The 24,727-nt window shown below is 35.9% G+C and overlaps 1 protein-coding gene across 1 annotated transcript; it reads right to left on the minus strand.

The window, feature by feature from the left end:
- Nucleotides 1-11,330: 11,330 nt before the first annotated feature.
- LOC127080015 (uncharacterized) lies at nt 11,331-17,120 on the minus strand. The gene is made up of 3 exons (XM_051020353.1): nt 16,686-17,120; nt 11,801-12,271; nt 11,331-11,489 (listed from the first exon to the last, which is right to left on the minus strand). The coding sequence occupies exons 1-3, from the start codon at nt 17,118-17,120 to the stop codon at nt 11,331-11,333; spliced, it is 1,065 nt and encodes a 354-aa protein (XP_050876310.1).
- Nucleotides 17,121-24,727: the final 7,607 nt, after the last annotated feature.

Genomic DNA, 24,727 nt, shown 5'->3' on the forward strand with positions numbered 1-24,727 from the left:
GTTTTAAATCCTATTTTGGCTTTTCCCCAACAGGTTATTCTTACCCAGTAACTGGTAATGAGTACACCTTCTATTTTGCCCTCAGCGAGTCATCCTTGATATGTTTACCCTATCCTGTAACAGATGTTCTCTCTGACAGATTTTGTTATCTCCTTACCCAGTAACCGGTAGTGGATAATACATTTCTGTTACTCCTGTGTTGAAGTTCATTTCTTCCTCAGTTGAGTTTGAGTGCGTATTTCCATAGTGGAATCGCCGTCCCCTATTTGGTTCAGGTATCTCAGTTTTATTTTGACATACCTGTTTCCCCTGCAGATTTTCCTTTATCCCCGACTGAGTCTTTCTATTAATTTATTTTTGTGGAATCCCTCATGTCCCCCAGCAGTTTTAAGTCGTAGCCTGGCCTACGCGCAACTTTTTATCCCCCAAAGCCTTTGTCTCCCCAGTGAGTTTTCCTTGTGGAATACACTATGCTCCTGGGGACTTTTAGTCTCCCCGAATTCTTTTCCTTTGTGACAAAATTTTCCCCAAATAGATTATTTTTAGCATTCATATCATATGCATCCCGGGGTCTCTTAGGGACCAAAATTTGATTCTATATGTTGTTATTTAAGTCCATTCTACTGAGTCGATACGAAGATTTTAACCTTTATCTCCTCAGTTAGAACGTCCTTAAATAGGGGAAGCTGTAAGACCCTAATTTTGACCCTAAGATCCCTCATGCTATCTCATCATATGCATTAGCATTGAGATCAAATCTTGGCATCCTCCTTACCCCTCATTCATTGGGTTTGCATTAGGAGAGATCACCAAGCATATTTGATTGTATCATACTTCATTTTTCTTTGTTTAATAACCAAAATACTAAAAATATGTCAATATATAGTTTGTTGCTTTTGTAGGTAGTGTGTATGCTCATCTATGTTCTATCAAGCTCATATCTAGGGTTTGAGACCCTCAATGCAAGGAGCTCAATCAAGAAATGGTTTGCATTGGCTCTAAGTATCATATATGAATTCCCATGACCTTCACATGTTATTTTGATCAAAAAATCATCAAGAGTTTGGAGTTGGTTTGCCTTGGAAACCCTAGTTCATCAGGGTATCTTCTGTGGCTTCTTCAACAAATTTCTTAAACAATTTATCAAATATTTCAAGATATACTTCACATTACATCATCCTATTCATATATGATCTTCCATGAGTCCCAAAAGAATGTCAAGCTAGCAAGATGATTCATGGTGATTGACCAGAGGAAGTCAACTAGTCAAAACTGAGGTCCCCTAGACCCTATCTCCTATAATTTTTGTCATATGAAAATGATTCCAAGAGAAAAGTTACTCTAAATGACATTCCAAACAACATTCATGTTGAGGTCAATGTAGCGGTAAATTCATGATCATCAAGCTATGGATAAGCTAGACATCAAATAACAAGAGTCGCCACCGCGCTTTTATTGTTTCCAAGGGAAAAGAGATAAAGTACGAACAAAACCCAAAAGTAAGAAGTTTTCAAATCAAAATTAATAAAATGTCAGAGATTACAGGTAAGGGGGTTGGTTACTCAGAGGGAAGGTGTTAGCACCCAAAGTGTCCTAGGTACTCCTAGGGAGCCCTTTTTGTGTGCATATGTATTTGGTACAAAAATGATGTTTACAAGCAAATAGAATGGGGGGATGAGAAAAAATTCATTAATTATATTTTTGTGTTTGACAAGACCTTCAGACTTGTGCCTACGTACCAACATAAAAATGAGAGATCAAAACCTCGTAGTTCGTGATACAAATTTCAAAGTGGATGCATTGCTTTTAACAAAATTTTAAGTTTGAAAGGCACAGAGGCCTAAAATAGTTTAAAAGAGTTAGTTCTTTTTGGCTTTTCTGAAAGGTTAACTCAAGTATAGTTAAGTTCATTTACATGTTTGATTTAAGAAAAGAAGTTTGAAAATACAATGGCATAAGGCCAAAGTTTCTATATTTTTTGCAAAGTGGTCAAAGTTTAGAACAAAATAAGTTCAGTCAAAGAAGATTTTAAAAAGGGAGGGAGAGATTTTGAAATTAAAGAAATGGGGAGAAGATGAAGAGACTAATCCTATGCACAACATTAAAAGTTAAGAGTTGAAAAGATCTGACCAAATGGGTAGTAATCCAATAGACAAGAATGTCAATAGAAACCCAGAATTCCCTTGGACATTTAGAATCAAGCAACACACAAATGCACAATTATATTGTCTTGAAGAGAAAAGGCATCAAATAAAGATAGCCACATCCAAGATTTAGCCACTCCATGATCTTCTTCAAATTAGCCCATGTAACAGATGAATTCCACAAGTCACAGGTTCAAAATGACAGCTTCTCAATGATCTTGTTACAGATGAACTCAGAGGGATCTTGAATGATGTATCAGATGAAGTTTCAAATTCCAAGCACTTGGTTTCACAGAAAGTTTGCATTGTCCAAGTCCTTTATCATAGGAATGTTGCCTAAGTTCTAAGTCCGTTTGTCCAAGATCAAGCCAACAATCCACAGAAAAGTTTTTTTTAGGGTTTTTGTTATTATTATGTACATTAATGGTCAAAGACCACACAAATAAGAAAAGTATACACAAACAAGATATATCACACAATATGATCCAAATGGACAAAGTGAAAATTGCATTAACATAAACAATTAGAATGGTATGAATAATGGCAAATGAATAAAGGCTAAAATTAAATGACATTAAAGTAAATGGCTTGAAATTAAAAGTTAGTTGTTAATAAGTTAGAAGTTAGTATTGTTTTGCTTTTGCTTTTCATTTTTAGACATTCTTTGGAGAACACTCAACCCACTTATAACAAGCATGGATCCTTGAGCCAAGACATCTTCTAAAGGAAGGAAAAGAGGCCAAGTTTCCACACAATTATATTATCTTGAAGAGCAAGACATCAAATAAGGATAGCCACATCCAAGCTTAGCCACTCCATGATCTTCTTCAAATTAGCCCATGTAACAGATGATCATGTTGTAGATAAACTCAAAGGGATCTTGAATGATGTATCAGATGAAGTTTCAAATTGCAAGCCCTTGTTTTCACAGAAAGTTGTCATTGGCCAAGTCCTTTAGCATAGGAATGTTGCCTAAATTAAATGACATTAAAGTAAATGGCTTGAAATTAAAAGTTAGTTGTTAATGAGTTAGAAGTTAGTATTGTTTTTGCTTTTGCTTTTCATTTTTAAGTCATTCTTTGGAGAATACTCAACCCACTCATCACAAACATGGATCCTTGAGCCAAGAAATCTTCCAAAGGAAGGAAAAAAGGCCAAGTTTCCATACAATACCATGAAAGAGGGGAGACTTACAATCTCACTAACTAGAATGTTATGCCTTTTGTGTCACAAATTTAGCGCTATGTTAAGTAATCATAATTGGACTTATATAGAAGTCATAACTATTTGAGGCCGGACAATAGAATTTTGGTGTTAATGCATGTTAGAGACATAATATCATGGACTATGCTCATGAAACATACCACACACAAAAATAATATTCAAAAGAGGTTCCCTAATCTCATCCATACTTATGTTGATTTTTTAATCAACTAGCCTTAGGACTTTGAGATATCATAGGCCAAATGAATGAATGCATAAAGAAGGGGAATGAGATGAAGAGGGAGGAGAATGCATCAAAACTAAAATTGGTCAAAGGAAGACTTTTACCAAATTAATATCATCAATTCATTTTGGGAGATGGAATATACATTCCATCAATCCCCTAAATCCAATGATATTAACTCGACAAAGTCAAATCAACCTTGACCAAGGCCCAACAACAAGAGTCAAACTCAAACAAATCATCACAATTGCTCAACACAATTAATTGACATTTATTCAAATTAAAAAGACTAAAATAATAAATTTAAATTAAATATGGTTTGTCAAATCCCTAAAACCTCATCAAAACACCAAAGAAATAGCCATGAGATTTATCATAGGTCAAACAAGGTCAAAGGACCTTGGAGAAAAAATTTCAGAATTTTTAAAAACTTAAAAGTATTTTTAAACAATTAAAAATAATCACAAAATCAATTAAATCATGAAAAATATTAATAATGATCCAAAAAATAATTTTAATTCAAAATATGAAAAATAAAATTATTTGAAAATTTTTGGTGAAACTCTCATATTTTTTGGATCAATATTAAAATTAATATGAATTAATGAAAATAAAAGGATTAAAATGAAAATCAGAAAATAACATAAAATATTGACCACTTGATCTGCCTCATTAATTGAGGTGGCAGATCAAGTGGTGGAGAACACACGTTCCATGGTACACGCTAGTCAACTCATCCACACGCCTGGTATTCACAATGAGTGCTCTAGATTAAAACGTTTTAAAACAAATCAATGGCTCTGAACACTTCCAGCTCATCGCCGGAGTTCTAAGGTCGGTCATCTTCTCCGAGGACCCTGGCCGGACTGGTTCGATCATCACCACATCAAAAATTACAAAAGAGGACATCATCTGAAAGATAAAATGGTGTAGATCACGAATATCACCTCAATTTTAACTAACTCCACATATATAGAAAGATGTGAGGAGTTGAATTTTGAGGTGCATCAATTCAGTTGCTTCGATTTGACCTCTAAGCAACTCAATCTTCTTGCCTACATTGGTAGGACTTCAGACAACCAAAGATCCAAGAGAATTGAGTAGAATTGAGTGAGAATCGAAGAGATGAAGTTTTCTGAAAATTACCTTCAATGTTATGCAGTTCTTGATGTTGCTTGCTCCAAACACGATCTGATCACACTTGAGGAGCTAGCAGGAAGTGATTAGAGAGGTTGCAAGGCTTTGGATCCTGGAGTTCCTGAATCTCCAACAGTTGAGATTCAAACTCAAATTTCAAATTGAAATTTCTCAGGTTTTCCTTTAGAATGAGAGGGTTTCAATGGGGGGCAAAGCTGGCGCGCAAAGTGTTGTTCAAATGAGCTCATAAGCCTTCTATTTATAGCCAAAGGGAATGATATTTGCACACTTCAAAATCTGTCCAAAATTGGCAATGTGGATGGCACGAGTGCATGAGCATGTACAGGCCCATGATGCAATGCATTAAGGTCCAAAATTATTTCAATTGAAGTCTGAATGAAGCTTGTATGGCAAGGCATTATGAACTGGAGTTTGTACAATTGATTCTTTCCAATGATGCAGCCCTGTTAAAGCCATGCGCAGACCTAACAATCTTTGTCCAAAATGTATGAACTTGGGTTCTTTGGAAAGCTTGGGTCAAGGGGAACAAGTTTTATGTTCAACACTTTTTCATTTGGAGCTTGGAACATGGAGAATATTGAGGTGAAAGCTTGGAAATTTCAACATGTTGAAAAAATTTCTAAGTGTCAAGCCATATATCTCAATATTCCACCTTGCTTAACTTTTTATGTAGGCTTCAAATGAGAAACGTGTCTTCGCCAAAGTTGTATCTCTTTCAAAAACCTTCAAAATGGTCACTAATTTCATGTCATTTGGATTTAGAATGATAGAGTTATGCATTTTTCAAGTTTGGAAAAATCACTTGTTCAATGGTATAGGTCAAAAATGACCTATAATGTATCCTCATATCACATGCTCATAAAATTTTAATTTTCTTTCACTCCAAACATCAAAGTTGAGGTAGACATCTTTAATTTGATTGTGCAACTTAGAAATCTTTCATCTCATAAAAATTGAGCAAGTTATGGCCTTGGTAAGTTGACTTCCAAATTAGTGTTTAGACAAAATGACCTATAATGTTTCAACATAGAAAATGATTTTACAAGCAAAACTAGCTCTAGGTCTAAACATGAAAGTTGTTCGGAATATCATTCAGAGTAACTTTTCTCTTGTAATTATTTTCATATGATGAAAATTGTAGGAGATAGGGTCTAGGGAGACCCAGTTTTGATCAGATGAATTCATCTGGCCAACCACCATCAACCAACTTGCTAACCTTCAATTCTTTGGACTTTCTTGGCTCGTGGTAGATCATATATGCATAAGATGATGAATTTTAAAGTGTACCTTGATAACTTTGATCAATTGGTGAGATAGCTTGTTGGAGAAGTTACTCAAGATACCAAGTCAAACTAGGGTTTCCAAGGCAAATCACCTCCAAACTCTTGAAGAAAACTTGATCAATATAACATGTAGTAATAAATGGAACTCATATATGATGCTCATAAACATTCTTGAATCAATTCATGGTTGTTATCTTTGTCATGAGGGTCTCAAACCCTAGATATGAACTTGATAAATCAATGGTGATCATGCCCTACCTACAAAAGAGTTAGGCAAATGCAAAGACATATTTTTGGTATTTTGGTTAGTAAAATGATAATATACAAGTATGATACAGTCACATAGTTCTTGGTGATCTCTCCCAAAATAAACCCAATGAAAGATAGGTAAGGAGGATGTCAAGGTATGATCCCAATGCTAATGCTTATGATGAAATTGCATGAGGGATCTTAGGATCAAAATTGGGGTCTTACAGTCAAGAGCTAGTTTTTGCTTGGAAAGTCATTTTCTATGGTGAAAGATTATAAGTCATTTTGTCTAAACCCTAATTTGGAGATCAACTTCCAAAGGCCATAACTTGCTCAATTCTTATGAGATGAAAGCCATTCAAATTGCATGGTCAAATTCAAGACGTCTACTCCAACTTTTATGTTTGGATGAAGTGCAAATTCAACTTGCAAATGCATGTTCCAAGTGAAAACATTACAGGTCATTTTGGGCCAATACCATTGAACAAGTGATTTTCCTCGACCTCTAAAATGCATAACTCCTTCAACTTTTATGAAGGAACTTTTCTCATTTGAAGCTCATAGAAAAAGTTATTCAAGGTGGTGTAAGACCCTAATTTTGACCCTAAGATCCCTCATGGCATCATGTTATTGCACAAGTGCATTGCCTCAAGGATCATAGCATGTTTGGCTCCTTAACCCTAGGGTTGGGACTTGTTTGAGTGATTTGAGATCACCAAGCATACTTGTATTGTATATTATTGCTTTTATTATTTGATTACTAACCAAAAGCACAAAAATATGTCACTAACTCTTTTTGTTTTGAAGTTCAAGTGGTCATGTGCTCCACAATGCTCCTAGGAGGCTCCTAAGCCCAATGTAATGGCTAGATGAAGATGATAAAAAGCATGACAATGGTCCAAAAAGTTCATAATCATCATATATGTCTCCCAAGTATCTTCCGATTTGATCAAGATAACCCAGAGGGCTTGAAGATTGTTTCCCAAGGAAACCCTAATTTCACTGTGCTTTGACTGTGCCTTGCCCATGAAGCAATCTCAAACTACGATCAAATTTAATTAAGGTAAGTTCTTTCATTTATCCGTCTATGCACACATGAGTCTATTTGAGTCCCCTCAATCATTTATTCATCAAGATTGGAAGTTTGACTTTGAAAAGTTGACCAGTCAAGTCATCGGACTAAGCTGAGGTTCAATAAGCTATAATTCTTTGATGTGTTTGTCAAATGAAGATGACCCCAAAATAAAAAATGTTCATAAGAAACATATGAACAACTTTCATCTTCACCAAATATCCATTTGAAGCTTGGAAGGTCATCATTCATTTGAAAACATTATAGGTCATTTTGACTGAAACCCTAATTTTGGGTCAACTTGCCAAGGGCATAACTTCCTTAATTTTTATTATTTTGAGGTTAGACCAAAGGAATTGGAAATATTGTTATGTCTACTTAAAATGTTATGTTGGACAAAATTTCATAATTGATCGCGACTTTATGAGTCGAATTGGGGTACAAACTGCAAGTGCACAGTTCTATCGCGTAGTTTTAAAAGATATCGATTCCACAGGGACTTATGAATCGATATACCATTTTCTAAGGTTACTTCGTAAATCTAAGGCAGATGATACTTTGATTGTTTGGGGGAAAAGTTAAAACTAAAACTAGATCTAAATTAAATATCAATTAAGCGGATATCGGTATGTAGTTCGTCGTAATTAGGGAATCAATTCTTTATTGGTTTCTTGGTTTTAAAATAAATCTTTTCAGTTGACGCTATTGATTAAAAGTTTTATCTTAAACTCTCGCTCTGTTGAATAAACTATGATTTTATATTAACGTAGCTGTCACTTATAGTTAAGTCAAAAACCACTTTTTGAAAACAATAGGATCCGTAGAAACTCTTTTTAAGAAAACACTAATCGTTTAAACACCCTTATCTCAAACTCTCGCTCTGTTGACTTAGGTGATATAATTAAATTCAAATGCTTAACTCTCGTCCTCACATTCAATCTTTAAAAATACTTTTTGAAAAAGGTTAGAATTTAATTAACTCTAAAAATTGCTCTCGCCCTGATCTAGAATTAATGTCCAATTTACATTGTCCAGTCAAAAACTCAAACTCTCGCTCTATTGCTTTTAACTTCTTTATGTCTTTTACTTTCGTACAAAAACCTTGTTATTAAACCTGTAAATTGAGACCATAAAAAGAGTGATTTTAATTTTAAACTTAATTAAACCAATTTGGTTTTGATTCCTTCATTCCGCTTACTCTACATACCGATACCTAAGTAAATCAGCCAGACATGCTAAACAGACTTAAATAATTATCATGCATAAACAGATTCATCTCAGGCAAATAATATAAATAAACCGTAAAACAGGGCATATATAAATTCAAACAATAATTAAAGAACCTGAGAAATTAAATAGCAGTCTTGAACACTCCACACAGGTCGGTTGGATTTGTTATTGAATTCTTCAATCAGGCAGGAAAATAAAAGCGAAGGAATAAAAAAACTAGATTCTAACGTAAGGTTAGATCCGGTAAAAGGTACACAATAGTTTCCGGTGTAGAAACTATTGTGCGAAAAAGAATTAACTAAATGCTAAAAAGGAAAATAGAAATTTCAAGGGAAAACAATATAAAACTCGTACAAGTATTGCTGTAAAAATATGCTTAAGCTGCTGGAAAAGAAAAAATGCGAAAAAGCGAAAGCTGGAAAAAAAGTGTGGACCCTCTGCAGGGTTTGCAAAGCTGATATTTATACTGGTACTTTCGGTAACGGTTTCCAAAAGTAGTCCGCGTCAAAGGTCTTCACGTAGAGAATGGTTAGGCGTGTAAATAGGACTCAACGTCTCTGAAGGCAAATATATAGGGGAATGGTGTGACGTCCGTCACACCATGTGTGACGCTCGTCACAGGAGTGTGCATAGAGTGACGCTCGTCACAGCCTTTGTGACGCTCGTCACAGGCACAACGCCTGTGCTTTTTGGGCTGGGCTTTGGCCTTTGGTATTTTCTTCTTTTCATTCCTTTTTGCACCTCCTTTTCTTCCTTTTTCACTTAAGCTTCAAATAAGTTACCTGAGATAAATAGAAAGAAAATACCGCGTAATATCTAATAAAATGAAATAAATTGAAGTAAATAATAATATAATTTAATTGAATTAAGTCCTAAAATGTGATATAGTTTCATGTTATCAAACTCCCCCATACTTAGATCTTTGCTTGTCCTCAAGCAAAATACAGTATAGAACTTGTTTTAAAAATTTTAGCCAGATGAAATTTCAAAACACACATCAATTCGTACTAGGTTGCATGTAAACCTTGTTTAGAAGTAACTTGAGTTTAATCTTGACATCAACAACCACCGTCACAACCTCAGATAACCTCACCTTATGCAAACCAGTCGAGTAATGCCATTACAGCTATCCTAGTTCCTTTACTCTTATTTCACCCGTTTTCATTCTAGCGAAATCACATTAAGCCCTTTATCTTTTCGCGCACATAATGGAGTAACCGGTTAGTGATTCTGATCCCCTTTTAGCTAGAAGTTCTGGTACATAAGTCGGATAACTTCGTTATTCAGTCCATTGCAAATTGTGGGGGATCGGACCGTAGTCCGCCCTACCAAGTTCAGCACCAGATACCTGCTGAACCAACTCATAATGGATCTTTCATATTATGCTTTTGTATGATCTGCAACCTTTAGATTAAATGATCTAGTAAGGATCACCTAACTTAATTAGTGCATTTCCTGATATATATATTTTTTTATGTTACTTTGGGAATCATTCACTTATATTCATCGGCTCTCCATGTAGTTTGCTATTAAGATGGTGCTGACTTCTCGTATAAACTACTCGGGGTTACTATAAAACTAAAAGTTCAAGGGATTGGTATAATAGGTACTTATCCTGATCTAACATGTTGAGGTTCTTAGAGCGTTGTTATGGTAATAATTTTTGTCTTGATTTCACTCAAGTTTTATAAAATAAGCGACCTTTATACTTATTGGGTGTGTTAAATTTTTGTTATGGCTCAAGAAAATTGAGGGGAATAGGTAATAAGAATTTTTCACACTAGGGACTTGACTTAAAATAAATATATATTATAATAAAAAAAAATTCATAATAAGAAAGGGAAATAACAATGAAAGGGAAAATAACATACTTGAAAAGGGAAGGTTGAAAGAACAAGGTTTTCCCCCCCACACTTAAATGAAACATTGTCCCCAATGTTTCAAAGAAAACAAAAGAAAATGAATAGAAAAATGAAAGAAAAAGTCAATGCTGCCTTCCGCCTCGTGTTCTGAAACCTGGTGATCGTTGACGTACTCCTAAGTCGTCAAACCTGCTAAGCAACTCAGTAAACCGCTGGTCGGTTATTGCATTTCTTGCTTCCTGTTGTTGTTGCATCTGGCGCATCAGTTGCATCACTTCGACATTCTGCGCCTGCATGGTATCAATGGCGTCCATGATATCCTCATTAGTTGCTGGCCTCCTTCTGCGACGACGTCGGGAGGATGGAGGTGGATCAATAGGGTGTTCATCTAAGTCATAAAGTCAGCTATTGTGGTTGTGAACACTCGTTCTCTCATGGTTAGGCAAGGTAAATAGTCGGGCCACTAAGGTGTTATTCTCTTCCTTACCAAATAAGGTGTGGGCTAGTATTTTATGAAAATATCGGATAGCAGGGTTATGGATCTTTTGTGAGTGCATCTCATTCGGGTTTGGGTTGGGTTCTCCGGATATGCAACCCCAGAAGTCATCGAGATCAATGTCATCAATAAGGTCCTCCTGGCGGGTATTAAAGACGAAAGGGCCGCTAGGGAATCCTAAGAGGTCAGCAAGGTCTCAACGGGTGTAGGTGAAGTCCATGCTAAATAAACTAAAGGATATTAAGCCTTTGTTAAGTCCGTAACCATGTTCAGGGATGTATACAAGGGAAATCAGGAATTCTAAGGTTAGCTCACGGTACGTGACAAACCGTCTCTTAATGGCTGCGTTCTCCTACCCAAGCTGGTTAAACATAAACAGGAATGATATCTCAGATGCCTAATTTATCCATGGTCGGTCCATAATATATGGTCAGTGCCATATCCTTCTGGGCTAGATAATCATACCGCCTTCTCTGAACACTGCCTCTGAAAATGGTATCTACTGGTTGCATGATGAAAGTCAGTAGCTCGATGAATTCAAGTAGATACTGGCATTAAGTCATTAATGGTTATTAAAGAAAAAAATACTGATTGACTTTAGGAAAGGGAAGAAAAATAAAAAATAAAAAAAAATGGATAGAGAGAAAAATTGACATTAATAGAACTGGAAATATTCGCTATGTTTTACGTCGATAGCGCGGCGACTTAGGAGTGTAAGTACTCATGGTGGTTCTTTCGAGGATGAATCCTCAGTCAAACTTTTAATTATCCTTGATTTCCATGGCCACTTATCAATCCATCTCTCATATTCATCACTTTTTCTTCTTTTTCTTCTGCGAGGTAGTTTATCCTTCTGAACTTGTGGTGGTGGTTCTGGCTCTATTCTGAGAGCTAGCTTTTCAGGTTTAGGTTCAATTTTTGAAAACACCACCTCAAAGTCTGGTTTGCCCCTTTTTATACTAATTAGTTCCCTAATTTCATGGGCTTCAAATTCTCTCTTCTTGTTCAGGGTGGCAAATAAAGGTGCATTGGTGTGGATATTTTCTGATAGCTCCTCTTTTCTTTCGGATTTGGGGTCTACCTTAACTTCCACAGACCTTTGCGGGAAAGGAATTGGTGATTTATAGGGAGGAGGGACAACACATAGCTCTTCCTTCTCTACCTTTTTGACAACCTCCCTTTCGGGTGGTGTTTGTGGAACTTTCTCAATCTCTACTTTTTTCTCACCTGAACTCTCCTCATTATCACTATCCTTATGATTTTCGGTAAATCTTTCACTGGTGGTTGTTACCATATCCGTATGTTTCTCAGGGAAAGGTCCTAGAGGTGTCTGCGCAAGTAGGGAGATTTGGGTCTCCAATGCCTCGTTGTGAGTGACGAGGGACTCGACCACAATGTTCAGTTGCGTAAGGGTTTCATTGGTATATAGACTTTGTTTTCTAAATTCTTCATTCTGAAGAGTTTGTGTAGCCACAAAGTGTTCCATCATAGATTCTATCCTTGAGTGAGTTTGCGTCTCAATGAAATCCTCCATTAATATTTCCAGGTTGGATTTATAGGAATCTTGCGATTCCTCAAAATACTGGGAGTGATAATCATAGAGAAAGTTTGGGTGATACATAGTGATAGAGAAAAAAAATTGCCTTAGTCTCTACAGCGTAACAGAAGAGTTACAATATCGACTAAATAAAGTCCCCGGCAACGGCGCCAAAAACTTGATCGCGACTTTATGAGTCGAATTGGGGTACAAACTCCAAGTGCACAGTTCTATCGCGTAGTTTTAAAAGATATCGATTCCACAGGGACTTATGAATCGATATACCGTTTTCTAAGGTTACTTCGTAAAGTTAAGGCAGATGATACTTTGATTGTTTGGGGGAAAAGTTAAAACTAAAACTAGATCTAAATTAAATATCAATTAAGCGGATATCGGTATGTAGTTCGTCGTAATTAGGGAATCAATTCTTTATTGGTTTCTTGGTTTTAAAATAAATCTTTTCAGTTGACGCTATTGATTAAAAGTTTTATCTTAAACTCTCGCTCTGTTGAATAAACTATGATTTTATATTAACGTAGCTGTCACTTATAGTTAAGTCAAAAACCACTTTTTGAAAACAATAGGATCCGTAGAAACTCTTTTTAAGAAAACACTAATCGTTTAAACACCCTTATCTCAAACTCTCGCTCTGTTGACTTAGGTGATATAATTAAATTCAAATGCTTAACTCTCGTCCTCACATTCAATCTTTAAAAATACTTTTTGAAAAAGGTTAGAATTTAATTAACTCTAAAAATTGCTCTCGCCCTGATCTAGAATTAATGTCCAATTTACACTGTCCAGTCAAAAACTCAAACTCTCGCTCTATTGCTTTTAACTTCTTTATGTCTTTTACTTTCGTACAAAAACCTGTAAATTGAGACCGTAAAAAGAGTGATTTTAATTTTAAACTTAATTAAACCAATTTGGTTTTGATTCCTTCATTCCGCTTACTCTACATACCGATACCTAAGTAAATCAGCCAGACATGCTAAACAGACTTAAATAATTATCATGCATAAATAGATTCATCTCAGGCAAATAATATAAATAAACAATAAAACAGGGCATATATAAATTCAAATAATAATTAAAGAACCTGAGAAATTAAATAGCAGTCTTGAACACTCCACCACAGGTCGGTTGGATTTGTTCTTGAATTCTTCAGTCAGGCAGGAAAATAAAAGCGAAGGAATAAAAAAACTAGATTCTAACGTAAGGTTAGATCCGGTAAAAGGTACACAATAGTTTCCGGTGTAGAAACTATTTTGCGAAAAAGAATTAACTAAATGCTAAAAAGGAAAATAGAAATTTCAAGGGAAAACAATATAAAACTCGTACAAGTATTGCTGTAAAAATATGCTTAAGCTGCTGGAAAAGAAAAAATGCGAAAAAGCGAAAGCTGGAAAAAAAGTGTGGACCCTCTCCAGGGTTTGCAAAGCTGATATTTATACTGGTACTTTCTGTAACGGTTTCCAAAAGTAGTCCGCGTCAAAGGTCTTCACGTAGCGAATGGTTAGGCGTGTAAATAGGACTCAACGTCTCTGAAGGCAAATATATAGGGGAATGGTGTGACGTCCGTCACACCATGTGTGACGCTCGTCACAGGAGTGTGCATAGAGTGACGCTCGTCACAGCCTTTGTGACGCTCGTCACAGGCACAACGCCTGTGCTTTTTGGGCTGGGCTTTGGCCTTTGGTATTTGCTTCTTTTCATTCCTTTTTGCACCTCTTTTTCTTCCTTTTTCACTTAAGCTTCAAATATGTTACCTGAGATAAATAGAAAGAAAATACCGCGTAATATCTAATAAAATGAAATAAATTGAAGTAAATAATAATATAATTTAATTGAATTAAGTCCTAAAATGTGATATAGTTTCATGTTATCAAACTCCCCCATACTTAGATCTTTGCTTGTCCTCAAGCAAAATACAGTATAGAACTTGTTTTAAAAATTTTAGCAAGATGAAATTTCAAAACACACATCAATTCGTACTAGGTTGCATGTAAACCTTGTTTAGAAGTAACTTGAGTTTAATCTTGACATCAACAACCATCGTCACAACCTCAGATAACCTCACCTTATGCAAACCAGTTCGAGTAATGCCATTACAGCTATCCTAGTTCCTTTACTCTTATTTCACCCGTTTTCATTCTAGCGAAATCACATTAAGCCCTTTATCTTTTCGCGCACATAGTGGAGTAACCGGTTAGTGATTTTGATCCCCTTTTAGCTAGAAGTTCTGGTACATAAGTCGGATAACTTCGTTATTCAGTCCATTGCAAATTGTGGGGGATCGGACCGTAGTCCGCCCTACCAAGTTCAGCACCAGATACCTGTTGAACCAACTCATAATGGATCTTTCATATTATGCTTTTGTATGATCTGCAACCTTTAGATTAAATGATCTAGTAAGGATCACCTAACTTAATTAGTGCATTTCCTGATATATATATATTTTTTTATGTTACTTTGGGAATCATTCACTTATATTCATCGGCTCTCCACGTAGTTTGCTATTAAGATGGTGCTGACTTCTCGTATAAACTATTCGGGGTTACTATAAAACTAAAAGTTCAAGGGATTGGTATAATAGGTACTTATTCTGATCTAACATGTTGAGGTTCTTAGAGCGTTGTTATGGTAATAATTTTTGTCTTGATTTCACTCAAGTTTTATAAAATAAGCGACCTTTATACTTATTGGGTGTGTTAAATTTTTGTTATGGCTCAAGAAAATTGAGGGGAATAGATAATAAGAATTTTTCACACTAGGGACTTGACTTAAAATAAATATATATTATAATAAAAAAAAATTCATAATAAGAAAGGGAAATAACAATGAAAGGGAAAATAACATACTTGAAAAGGGAAGGTTGAAAGAACAAGGTTTTCCCCCCCACACTTAAATGAAACATTGTCCCCAATGTTTCAAAGAAAACAAAAGAAAATGAATAGAAAAATGAAAGAAAAAGTCAATGCTTCCTTCCGCCTCGTGTTCTGAAACCTGGTGATCGTTGACGTACTCCTAAGTCGTCAAACCTGCTAAGCAACTCAGTGAACCGCTGGTCGGTTATTGCATTTCTTGCTTCCTGTTGTTGTTGCATCTGGCGCATCAGTTGCATCACTTCGACATTCTGCGCCTGCATGGTATCAATGGCGTCCATGATATCCTCATTAGTTGCTGGCCTCCTTCTGCGACGACGTCGGGAGGATGGAGGTGGATCAATAGGGTGTTCATCTAAGTCATAAAGTCAGCTATTGTGGTTGTGAACACTCGTTCTCTCATGGTTAGGCAAGGTAAATAGTCGGGCCACTAAGGTGTTATTCTCTTCCTTACCAAATAAGGTGTGGGCTAGTATTTTATGAAAATATCGGATAGCAGGGTTATGGATCTTTTGTGAGTGCATCTCATTCGGGTTTGGGTTGGGTTCTCCGGATATGCAACCCTAGAAGTCATCGAGATCAATGTCATCAATAAGGTCCTCCTGGCGGGTATTAAAGACGAAAGGGCCGCTAGGGAATCCTAAGAGGTCAGCAAGGTCTCAACGGGTGTAGGTGAAGTCCATGCTAAATAACCTAAAGGATATTAAGCCTTTATTAAGTCTGTAACCATGTTCAGGGATGTATACAAGGGAAATCAGGAATTCTAAGGTTAGCTCACGGTACGTGACAAACCGTCTCTTAATGGCTGCGTTCTCCTACCCAAGCTGGTTAAACATAAACAGGAATGATATCTCAGATGCCTAATTTATCCATGGTCGGTCCATAATATATGGTCAGTGCCATATCCTTCTGGGCTAGATAATCATACCGCCTTCTCTGAACACTGCCTCTGAAAATGGTATCTACTGGTTGCATGATGAAAGTCAGTAGCTCGATGAATTCAAGTAGATACTGGCATTAAGTCAGTAATGGTTATTAAAGAAAAAAATACGGATTGACTTTATGAAAGGGAAGAAAAATAAAAAATAAAAAAAAATGGATAGAGAGAAAAATTGACATTAATAGAACTGGAAATATTCGCTATGTTTTACGTCGATAGCGCGGCGACTTAGGAGTGTAAGTACTCATGGTGGTTCTTTCGAGGATGAATCCTCAGTCAAACTTTTAATTATCCTTGATTTCCATGGCCACTTATCAATCCATCTCTCATATCCATCACTTTTTCTTCTTTTTCTTCTGCGAGGTAGTTTATCCTTCTGAACTTGTGGTGGTGGTTCTGGCTCTATTCTGAGAGCTAGCTTTTCAGGTTTAGGTTCAATTTTTGAAAACACCACCTCAAAGTCTGGTTTGCCCCTTTTTATACTAATTAGTTCCCTAATTTCATGGGCTTCAAATTCTCTCTTCTTGTTCAGGGTGGCAAATAAAGGTGCATTGGTGTGGATATTTTCTGATAGCTCCTCTTTTCTTTCGGATTTGGGGTCTACCTTAACTTCCACAGACCTTTGTGGGAAAGGAATTGGTGATTTATAGGGAGGAGGGACAACACATAGCTCTTCCTTCTCTACCTTTTTGACAACCTCCCTTTCGGGTGGTGTTTGTGGAACTTTCTCAATCTCTACTTTTTTCTCACCTGAACTCTCCTCATTATCACTATCCTTATGATTTTCGGTAAATCTTTCACTGGTGGTTGTTACCATATCCGTATGTTTCTCAGGGAAAGGTCCTAGAGGTGTCTGCGCAAGTAGGGAGATTTGGGTCTCCAATGCCTCGTTGTGAGTGACGAGGGACTCGACCACAATGTTCAGTTGCGTAAGGGTTTCATTGGTATATAGACTTTGTTTTCTAAATTCTTCATTCTGAAGAGTTTGTGTAGCCACAAAGTGTTCCATCATAGATTCTATCCTTGAGTGAGTTTGCGTCTCAATGAAATCCTCCATTAATATTTCCAGGTTGGATTTATAGGAATCTTGCGATTCCTCAAAATACTGGGAGTGATAATCATAGAGAAAGTTTGGGTGATACATAGTGATAGAGAAAAAAAAATTGCCTTAGTCTCTACAGCGTAACAGAAGAGTTACAATATCGACTAAATAAAGTCCCCGGCAACGGCGCCAAAAACTTGATCGCGACTTTATGAGTCGAATTGGGGTACAAACTCCAAGTGCACAGTTCTATCGCGTAGTTTTAAAAGATATCGATTCCACAGGGACTTATGAATCGATATACCGTTTTCTAAGGTTACTTCGTAAAGTTAAGGCAGATGATACTTTGATTGTTTGGGGGAAAAGTTAAAACTAAAACTAGATCTAAATTAAATATCAATTAAGCGGATATCGGTATGTAGTTCGTCGTAATTAGGGAATCAATTCTTTATTGGTTTCTTGGTTTTAAAATAAATCTTTTCAGTTGACGCTATTGATTAAAAGTTTTATCTTAAACTCTCGCTCTGTTGAATAAACTATGATTTTATATTAACGTAGCTGTCACTTATAGTTAAGTCAAAAACCACTTTTTGAAAACAATAGGATCCGTAGAAACTCTTTTTAAGAAAACACTAATCGTTTAAACACCCTTATCTCAAACTCTCGCTCTGTTGACTTAGGTGATATAATTAAATTCAAATGCTTAACTCTCGTCCTCACATTCAATCTTTAAAAATACTTTTTGAAAAAGGTTAGAATTTAATTAACTCTAAAAATTGCTCTCGCCCTGATCTAGAATTAATGTCCAATTTACACTGTCCAGTCAAAAACTCAAACTCTCGCTCTATTGCTTTTAACTTCTTTATGTCTTTTACTTTGGTACAAAAACCTTGTTATTAAACTTGTAAATTGAGACCGTAAAAAGAGTGATTTTAATTTTAAACTTAATTAAACCAATTTGGTTTTGATTCCTTCATTCCGCTTACTCTACATACCGATACCTAAGTAAATCAGTCAGACATGCTAAACAGACTTAAATAATTATCATGCATAAACAGATTCATCTCAGGCAAATAATATAAATAAACAGTAAAACAGGGCATATATAAATTCAAACAATAATTAAAGAACCTGAGAAATTAAATAGCAGTCTTGAACACTCCACCACAGGTCGGTTGGATTTGTTCTTGAATTCTTCAATCAGGCAGGAAAATAAAAGCGAAGGAATAAAAAAACTAGATTCTAACGTAAGGTTAGATCCGGTAAAAGGTACACAATAGTTTCCGGTGTAGAAACTATTGTGCGAAAAAGAATTAACTAAATGCTAAAAAGGAAAATAGAAATTTCAAGGGAAAACAATATAAAACTCGTACAAGTATTGCTGTAAAAATATGCTTAAGCTGCTGGAAAAGAAAAAATGCGAAAAAGCGAAAGCTGGAAAAAAAGTGTGGACCCTCTGCAGGGTTTGCAAAGCTGATACTTATACTGGTACTTTCTATAACAGTTTCTAAAAGTAGTCCGCGTCAAAGGTCTTCACGTAGCGAATGGTTAGGCGTGCAAATAGGACTCAACGTCTCTGAAGGCAAAAATATAGGGGAATGGTGTGACGTCCGTCACACCATGTGTGACGCTCGTCACAGGAGTGTGCATAGCGTGACGCTCGTCACATCCTTTGTGACGCTCGTCACAGGCACATCGCCTGTGCGTTTTGGGCTGGGCTTTAGCCTTTGGTATTTGCTTCTTTTCATTCCTTTTTACACCTCCTTTTCTTCCTTTTTCACTTAAGCTTCAAATAAGTTACCTGAGATAAATAGAAAGAAAATACCGCGTAATATCTAATAAAATGAAATAAATTGAAGTAAATAATAATATAATTTAATTGAATTAAGTCCTAAAATATGATATAGTTTCATGTTATCAATAATCCTAAATGAAATACATGTGATATTGCAAAACATTATAGGTCAACTTGAACCTAATTCATTGAATTTGAAAACGTACCCAACTTCAGATGCCCATAACTTTGTCATAGAAAATCCAAATGATGCAAAATTTGAGTCTAGATTAACCATATTGAAAAGATCTACAACTTTTACACTGGAGAGTTTTTCATTTGAAGCTTGTATCATGAGGACAGAGGGGTTTGATTAAGCTTGCTTTTGGTTAACTTTTTCAAAAAGGATTTGAACATGTTTTACACTTGAACTTTCTAAGCCAGTTTTGATCAATCTGCACATTCCAAATGATATTTTTCCCAACAAGACTTTGGTTCCTTATTTCAAGAGCTTTCCAGCCATTACTCACATTTGTCTTTTGGATTTACCATTTGGGTGATTCGAATTTCTTTTCATTCATGTGCATTCTTGATATTTTATGTTGAAACTTGAAATGCAAGTCCTTTCCATCCCAAGTGCACGACCACATGCCTGCCATTTGATCTCAGCAAGCTTCTTCAACCATTCATGGGCCTCTCACATGTCCACAAAGGCTCATGTATTCAAATTTTCAAATCCCATGCACATGAGCAAAGTGTGAATTCAACTACATTCACCTAAAATTAAGGGACTCATGAGCTTCATTTGAGAACCATTTGGAGATCCCTTATACTCCAAAACTGAAACCATAACCCTCACCAAAGGAATCATTCACTATTCTTTACATTTTCGAGCTTGAAATTCAACAACATTAGTTGAGTTTCAAAGCCAGATTCCTTAGCCAATCATCTCTCCTACATTCATAGATCAAAGAGGAGCAAAGAACTTGAAGAATTCGTGGCCAGAAGCTCACCAATTTGAAGGTATAAACTCAAACTATTTGGATCTGAAACTCCTAATTCAATGTAGTTTTCTTGTGTTTTGGTGGTTCTCTGTAGTCCTCATACTTGAGGAAAGCGTTTGATGCATTCAATTTGCCATTTCATGAACAATCCGTGTGGACACCATGATTTTCTCCTTCATCTTTTTCTCAATATAGGAAGATTGAAAGAAATCCAATGGTACAGTGATGATCTACATCACATGAGCTTCATTTCCATGTCCTTGTTTTTTATTTTCGTTGAGATTCATTTTTCTCCAAATCTGGCCGGAGTTTGTGTGGTTGATCAGAGAAAATGGTGGTTTCCACCACCACCACCATGTGTTCTGATCCCAACCTTTGGATCTCCTTTCACGGTTTAATCTCACGCGTTCGTTTTAATTACTTGTTTTAATTCGTTATTTGGCGTTGTTAACTTAAGTGCATCGTGTGTCCTCATATCCAAGTCATGCATCACTGTCACGTCAATTAATGAATTGGATCTAGTGGCTCAGCATTTTTCGTTTATTTCATTTTTCTCTTTATTTTCTTTTAATTCATTTCATTTTCAAAAATTCATTAAAAATTCATATGAAGTCAGAAAAATATGAGACCAACTTTGAAATTTTTCTTGAAAAATCTAGTTTCATATTATGATTTTTAATCATTTTTGTGACTTCATTTTTCATGAATTATTTGGTTTTTAATGACTTTAATTCATTTTAAAATACTTTCTGACTTTTAAAAAATACAAAAATATTTTCATAGCATCTATGAATCATGATAAGTCAATGAAAAATAGTCTCAACAATTTCTTGTTTGTTTTGAGATTATTTGAGATTTTAATTCATATTATGCTATTTTTGGTTGTTTTTAATTGATTTTAATTGCTTTCTGGTTTTAAAAATTTGTGAGAAAATTAGTCAAAGTTTGTTTGACTATGTTGAACCTATGAGAATTTAATTGGACTCATTGAAGTTGTTTTGAATTGAATTTGAGGTTCAACTTTGTTTATTTTTTATTTGTATTTTCTTTTAATTCAAAAAACACCAAAAAAATATTGTGGACTTCTTGACTGGTTATATTCATTTCTCTTTTGTTTGGTGTTGGTCAAGGTTGAATTGATTCAACTTTGATCAAATTCATTGGATCTTGTGGTTGGAGAATCCTTAAGGATCATCACCTAGAAAGATGAATGAATTTGATCAAGGATGAGTTATTCTTTGATCAATTGGGATTGGTTGTTAACTTCTTACCCCCTCCCTTTCATCTTCATCCCTTTCTTTCGCTCAATGGCCAATGAGTTAAAGTCTTGAGGTTGGTCTTGACAAATAGGAGTTTAATCTTCTTTGATCCAAACCAAACTTAACTTGATCCATTATCAAGTGAGTTATTTTGTGTCAAAGATAGGTTACTTCTTGGTCAAGCAAATAACCAAAAGTCAATACAAGGAACTTCCCCTTTTGTTTGGCATGGCAAGTTTATGGAGCTTGGCTTACTAGTCATGACCTCTAACTTGTGTTCTTTGTCTATATTCGTATATACCGGCCTCAGATAGGTGTGACTACTATATTAGTCCACTTCAATTGTTTAACATAGCACTACATTGTCTTATGACAAACTAACATAACTCTACTAACAACTAACTTTAATTTGAGCTTTTAAATTCTTGCCATTTACTTTTAATGTCATTTATTTCTTGCTCATTATTCATTTTCATTTTCATTTTGCTCACTTGAGCACATATTTTATGTTTATGTCATTTTTTCTTTTGCTCATTTGAGCCCATTATTGTATAAATATATTGCTATTTTGTGTTGTTTTGTGTTTGTATTAATGTGAACAAAAATGCAAAAGGAGAAAGGACTTAGAATTAGGATTCACCCATGCTTAAAGGAGTTCAAGAGAAACTAGGCCTCGTGCCTTTAGAATGCAAAATATGTTGAAGAGCAACTAGGCCTCATGCCTTTAGAATGCTAAAATTCAAAGTTGACCTCAAAGGACTCCTCCTTAAACTTATTCTTTGTCTATTCCCTTTATTATATTGTGAGCTTTTTTATGTGTGCTTTTGTGTGATAGGAACCTCAGCTTAAGATTGTGAAAAGAGGACCATTGTCATGAGTAGCCAAGTTAAGAGCCAAGCCAAATGGAGATCCTAGGAGCTTGAATTCAAATTATTGAATGCTTGTTTTGTGTGCTAAATCCAAAGGAAATTAGCATTTTAAGTCATCTCTATGACTCCAAGAAAAGGAACTCCAAGGGTCATCTCTCCCCTCTTATCTTTGTATGCTTTAGGAATAGCCCTTGTCTCTTCCCCCCACTCTAACCAAGCCAAAAATCATTTTTAAAACTTTGACTTTATTTCAAATTAAAAACCTAGGCCTTAGGCCTTTGACTTTTCAAAACCATTTTCATAAATACTCATTGTAAATAAACATGAATCCAACTTTGACGTTATTTTGTAAATAAATCTAACTTGTAAATATAACCCATTTCAAGTTGTTTTTGTGGTTCTAATGGCCACTTGTTAAAAGCTTTTCAAAAACCTTTTCATCCTTAGTGTTGGATTATAAGCCTTTCATGCTTATTATAGGGTTAACCCCTCACTAGCATGTTGAAGCCTTCCTCACATGGTGGATTGTTGGTTTAGGTTGAGTTTTCTCCCTTTGATAACAAAAGACCTTAAGGCTTTTGGTTAAAATCAATTCACCAACCTTTGAAATTTTTACCACGAACTACGAGGTTTTGATCCTCCTTTGTGATGGTACGTAGGCAATGGGTTCATCCATTCAAACAACAAAATTTGTAAATATAATATATTCTCTTCTCATCCCTCCAATCTTTTTGTACAAATCTTTTCACAAATACCAACCTACAACACATATTTGTAAAAAGGGTTCCCTTAGAGTACTAAGGATGTTTTGGGTGCGTAAAACCTTCCCATTTCATAACCAACCCCCTTATATAGATCTCTGACATTTTTATTAGTTTTTTATTTGAAAAACTTCTTACTTGGCTTTTGTTCACTTTTTAGCCTTTCCTTTGGATAAATAAAAGTACGGTGGCAACTCGAATTGTATGTTGACTTTTGGTTTAGTCAATAAACCTAAAGGTAATGAAAACCCCGCTACAAAAAAGTGGCGACTCTGCTGGGGAAGATCTAAGGCCCCGTGGGTTTAGCCTACTTTTTGCTTGTATGTTTATATTTATTTGTGGCATATTTTTGTGCAAATTTGGGATGAATGTATTGTTTGTAATGTATGAATTGGTTGATATATCAATTGCTTGTATGCTTGGTGGTTTCTTGTGAGATGAGTTCTATACCCGAACTCGAGTGTACTTATGATAGGAGAATGACATAGTCTTGTTGACTTGTGTGGAGTTAGTCCTTAACAAGTTAACTTGCAAGCCCATTCACTTGGTGGAGGTCTTGTTGGGATCACTAATGTCACACGAGTAGTCGTGGTTAGGCATTACTCTTTCCAATAGGAACCATAGAAACCAAGGACCTTAGGTACCTAGCCCATCTTGGCCTATTTTAGGACGTAGTGCGAAGGTTGTTCAGGTGTAAGACTTGATGCGATTGTTACGCGATACTACACTCATAAGAGTCCCTCTTGATAATATTTTTGGAGGACGAGTAGTCGTTTTATCCGATAATATCTGAAAGATGGGATGATGACTATGGGAACCCTGTAGAACATGATTGTCAGGTTTAACCATAGTACACTCCCGTTGGGTGGTTCTTAACTGAGACTCCATGCTCGTGACTCACAACAAACCCGTGATTCGCGGTCGATTCGTTCTTGTATATTCTCAAAATCAATGGAACTTGGGTGTTGATAAGGTGTAAACCATAATCCACCAAAATGGATGATTGATATTGATGATGACTTGAGCCATCCCATGACCTTTGTGTGGTGTGACTTGCTTGATCCTTGAGTGTGTTTGTTGCATCCATGCATCCATGCATTCATTCGCATTCATGTCATCAACAATAAAGATTTTTGGAAGGAACTAAAAAGGTCTATTTGCAAATTTTCAGACATGGATAAGCAAAGAAGGAATACGAAGAAGTACAGTTTCAGACAACCTGACTTAAGAGAGTTAAGGCGTCTGACATCTTATGTATTAGAGCCTTTGGAGTTCAAAGGTCACCATGGGAAGCTTCTAGCTATTCTCTCTACCAAAGTGGATGAAGGTCTGATGAGTGTGTTGGTGCAGTTCTACGATCCTCTGTATCGGTGTTTCACTTTTCCGGATTTCTAGCTTTCGCCTACATTGGAGGAGTACGCTTATCATGTGGGTATACCTATTCTTGACCAATTGTCGTTCGGTGGTTTGGAGAAGATCCCGTCTTCTCAAGAGATTGCTAACATGCTTCACGTGGAGGTATCCGACATTGTTGCCAATATGACTACCAAGGGTGGAATTCAAGGTCTCCCGTCTGATTTTCTGATTGCCAAAGCTACTTCGTTTGGGAAGGCCTTGAGTAAGGAAGCTTTTGAAGCCATATTTGTACTCCTCATTTATGGGCTAGTGTTATTTCCCAACATCGACAACTTCGTGGATGTGAACGCTATTAGGAT

The sequence above is a fragment of the Lathyrus oleraceus genome, chromosome 5 (genome assembly GCF_024323335.1).
Source record: "Lathyrus oleraceus cultivar Zhongwan6 chromosome 5, CAAS_Psat_ZW6_1.0, whole genome shotgun sequence".
NCBI classification, from domain to species: Eukaryota; Viridiplantae; Streptophyta; class Magnoliopsida; order Fabales; family Fabaceae; genus Lathyrus; species Lathyrus oleraceus.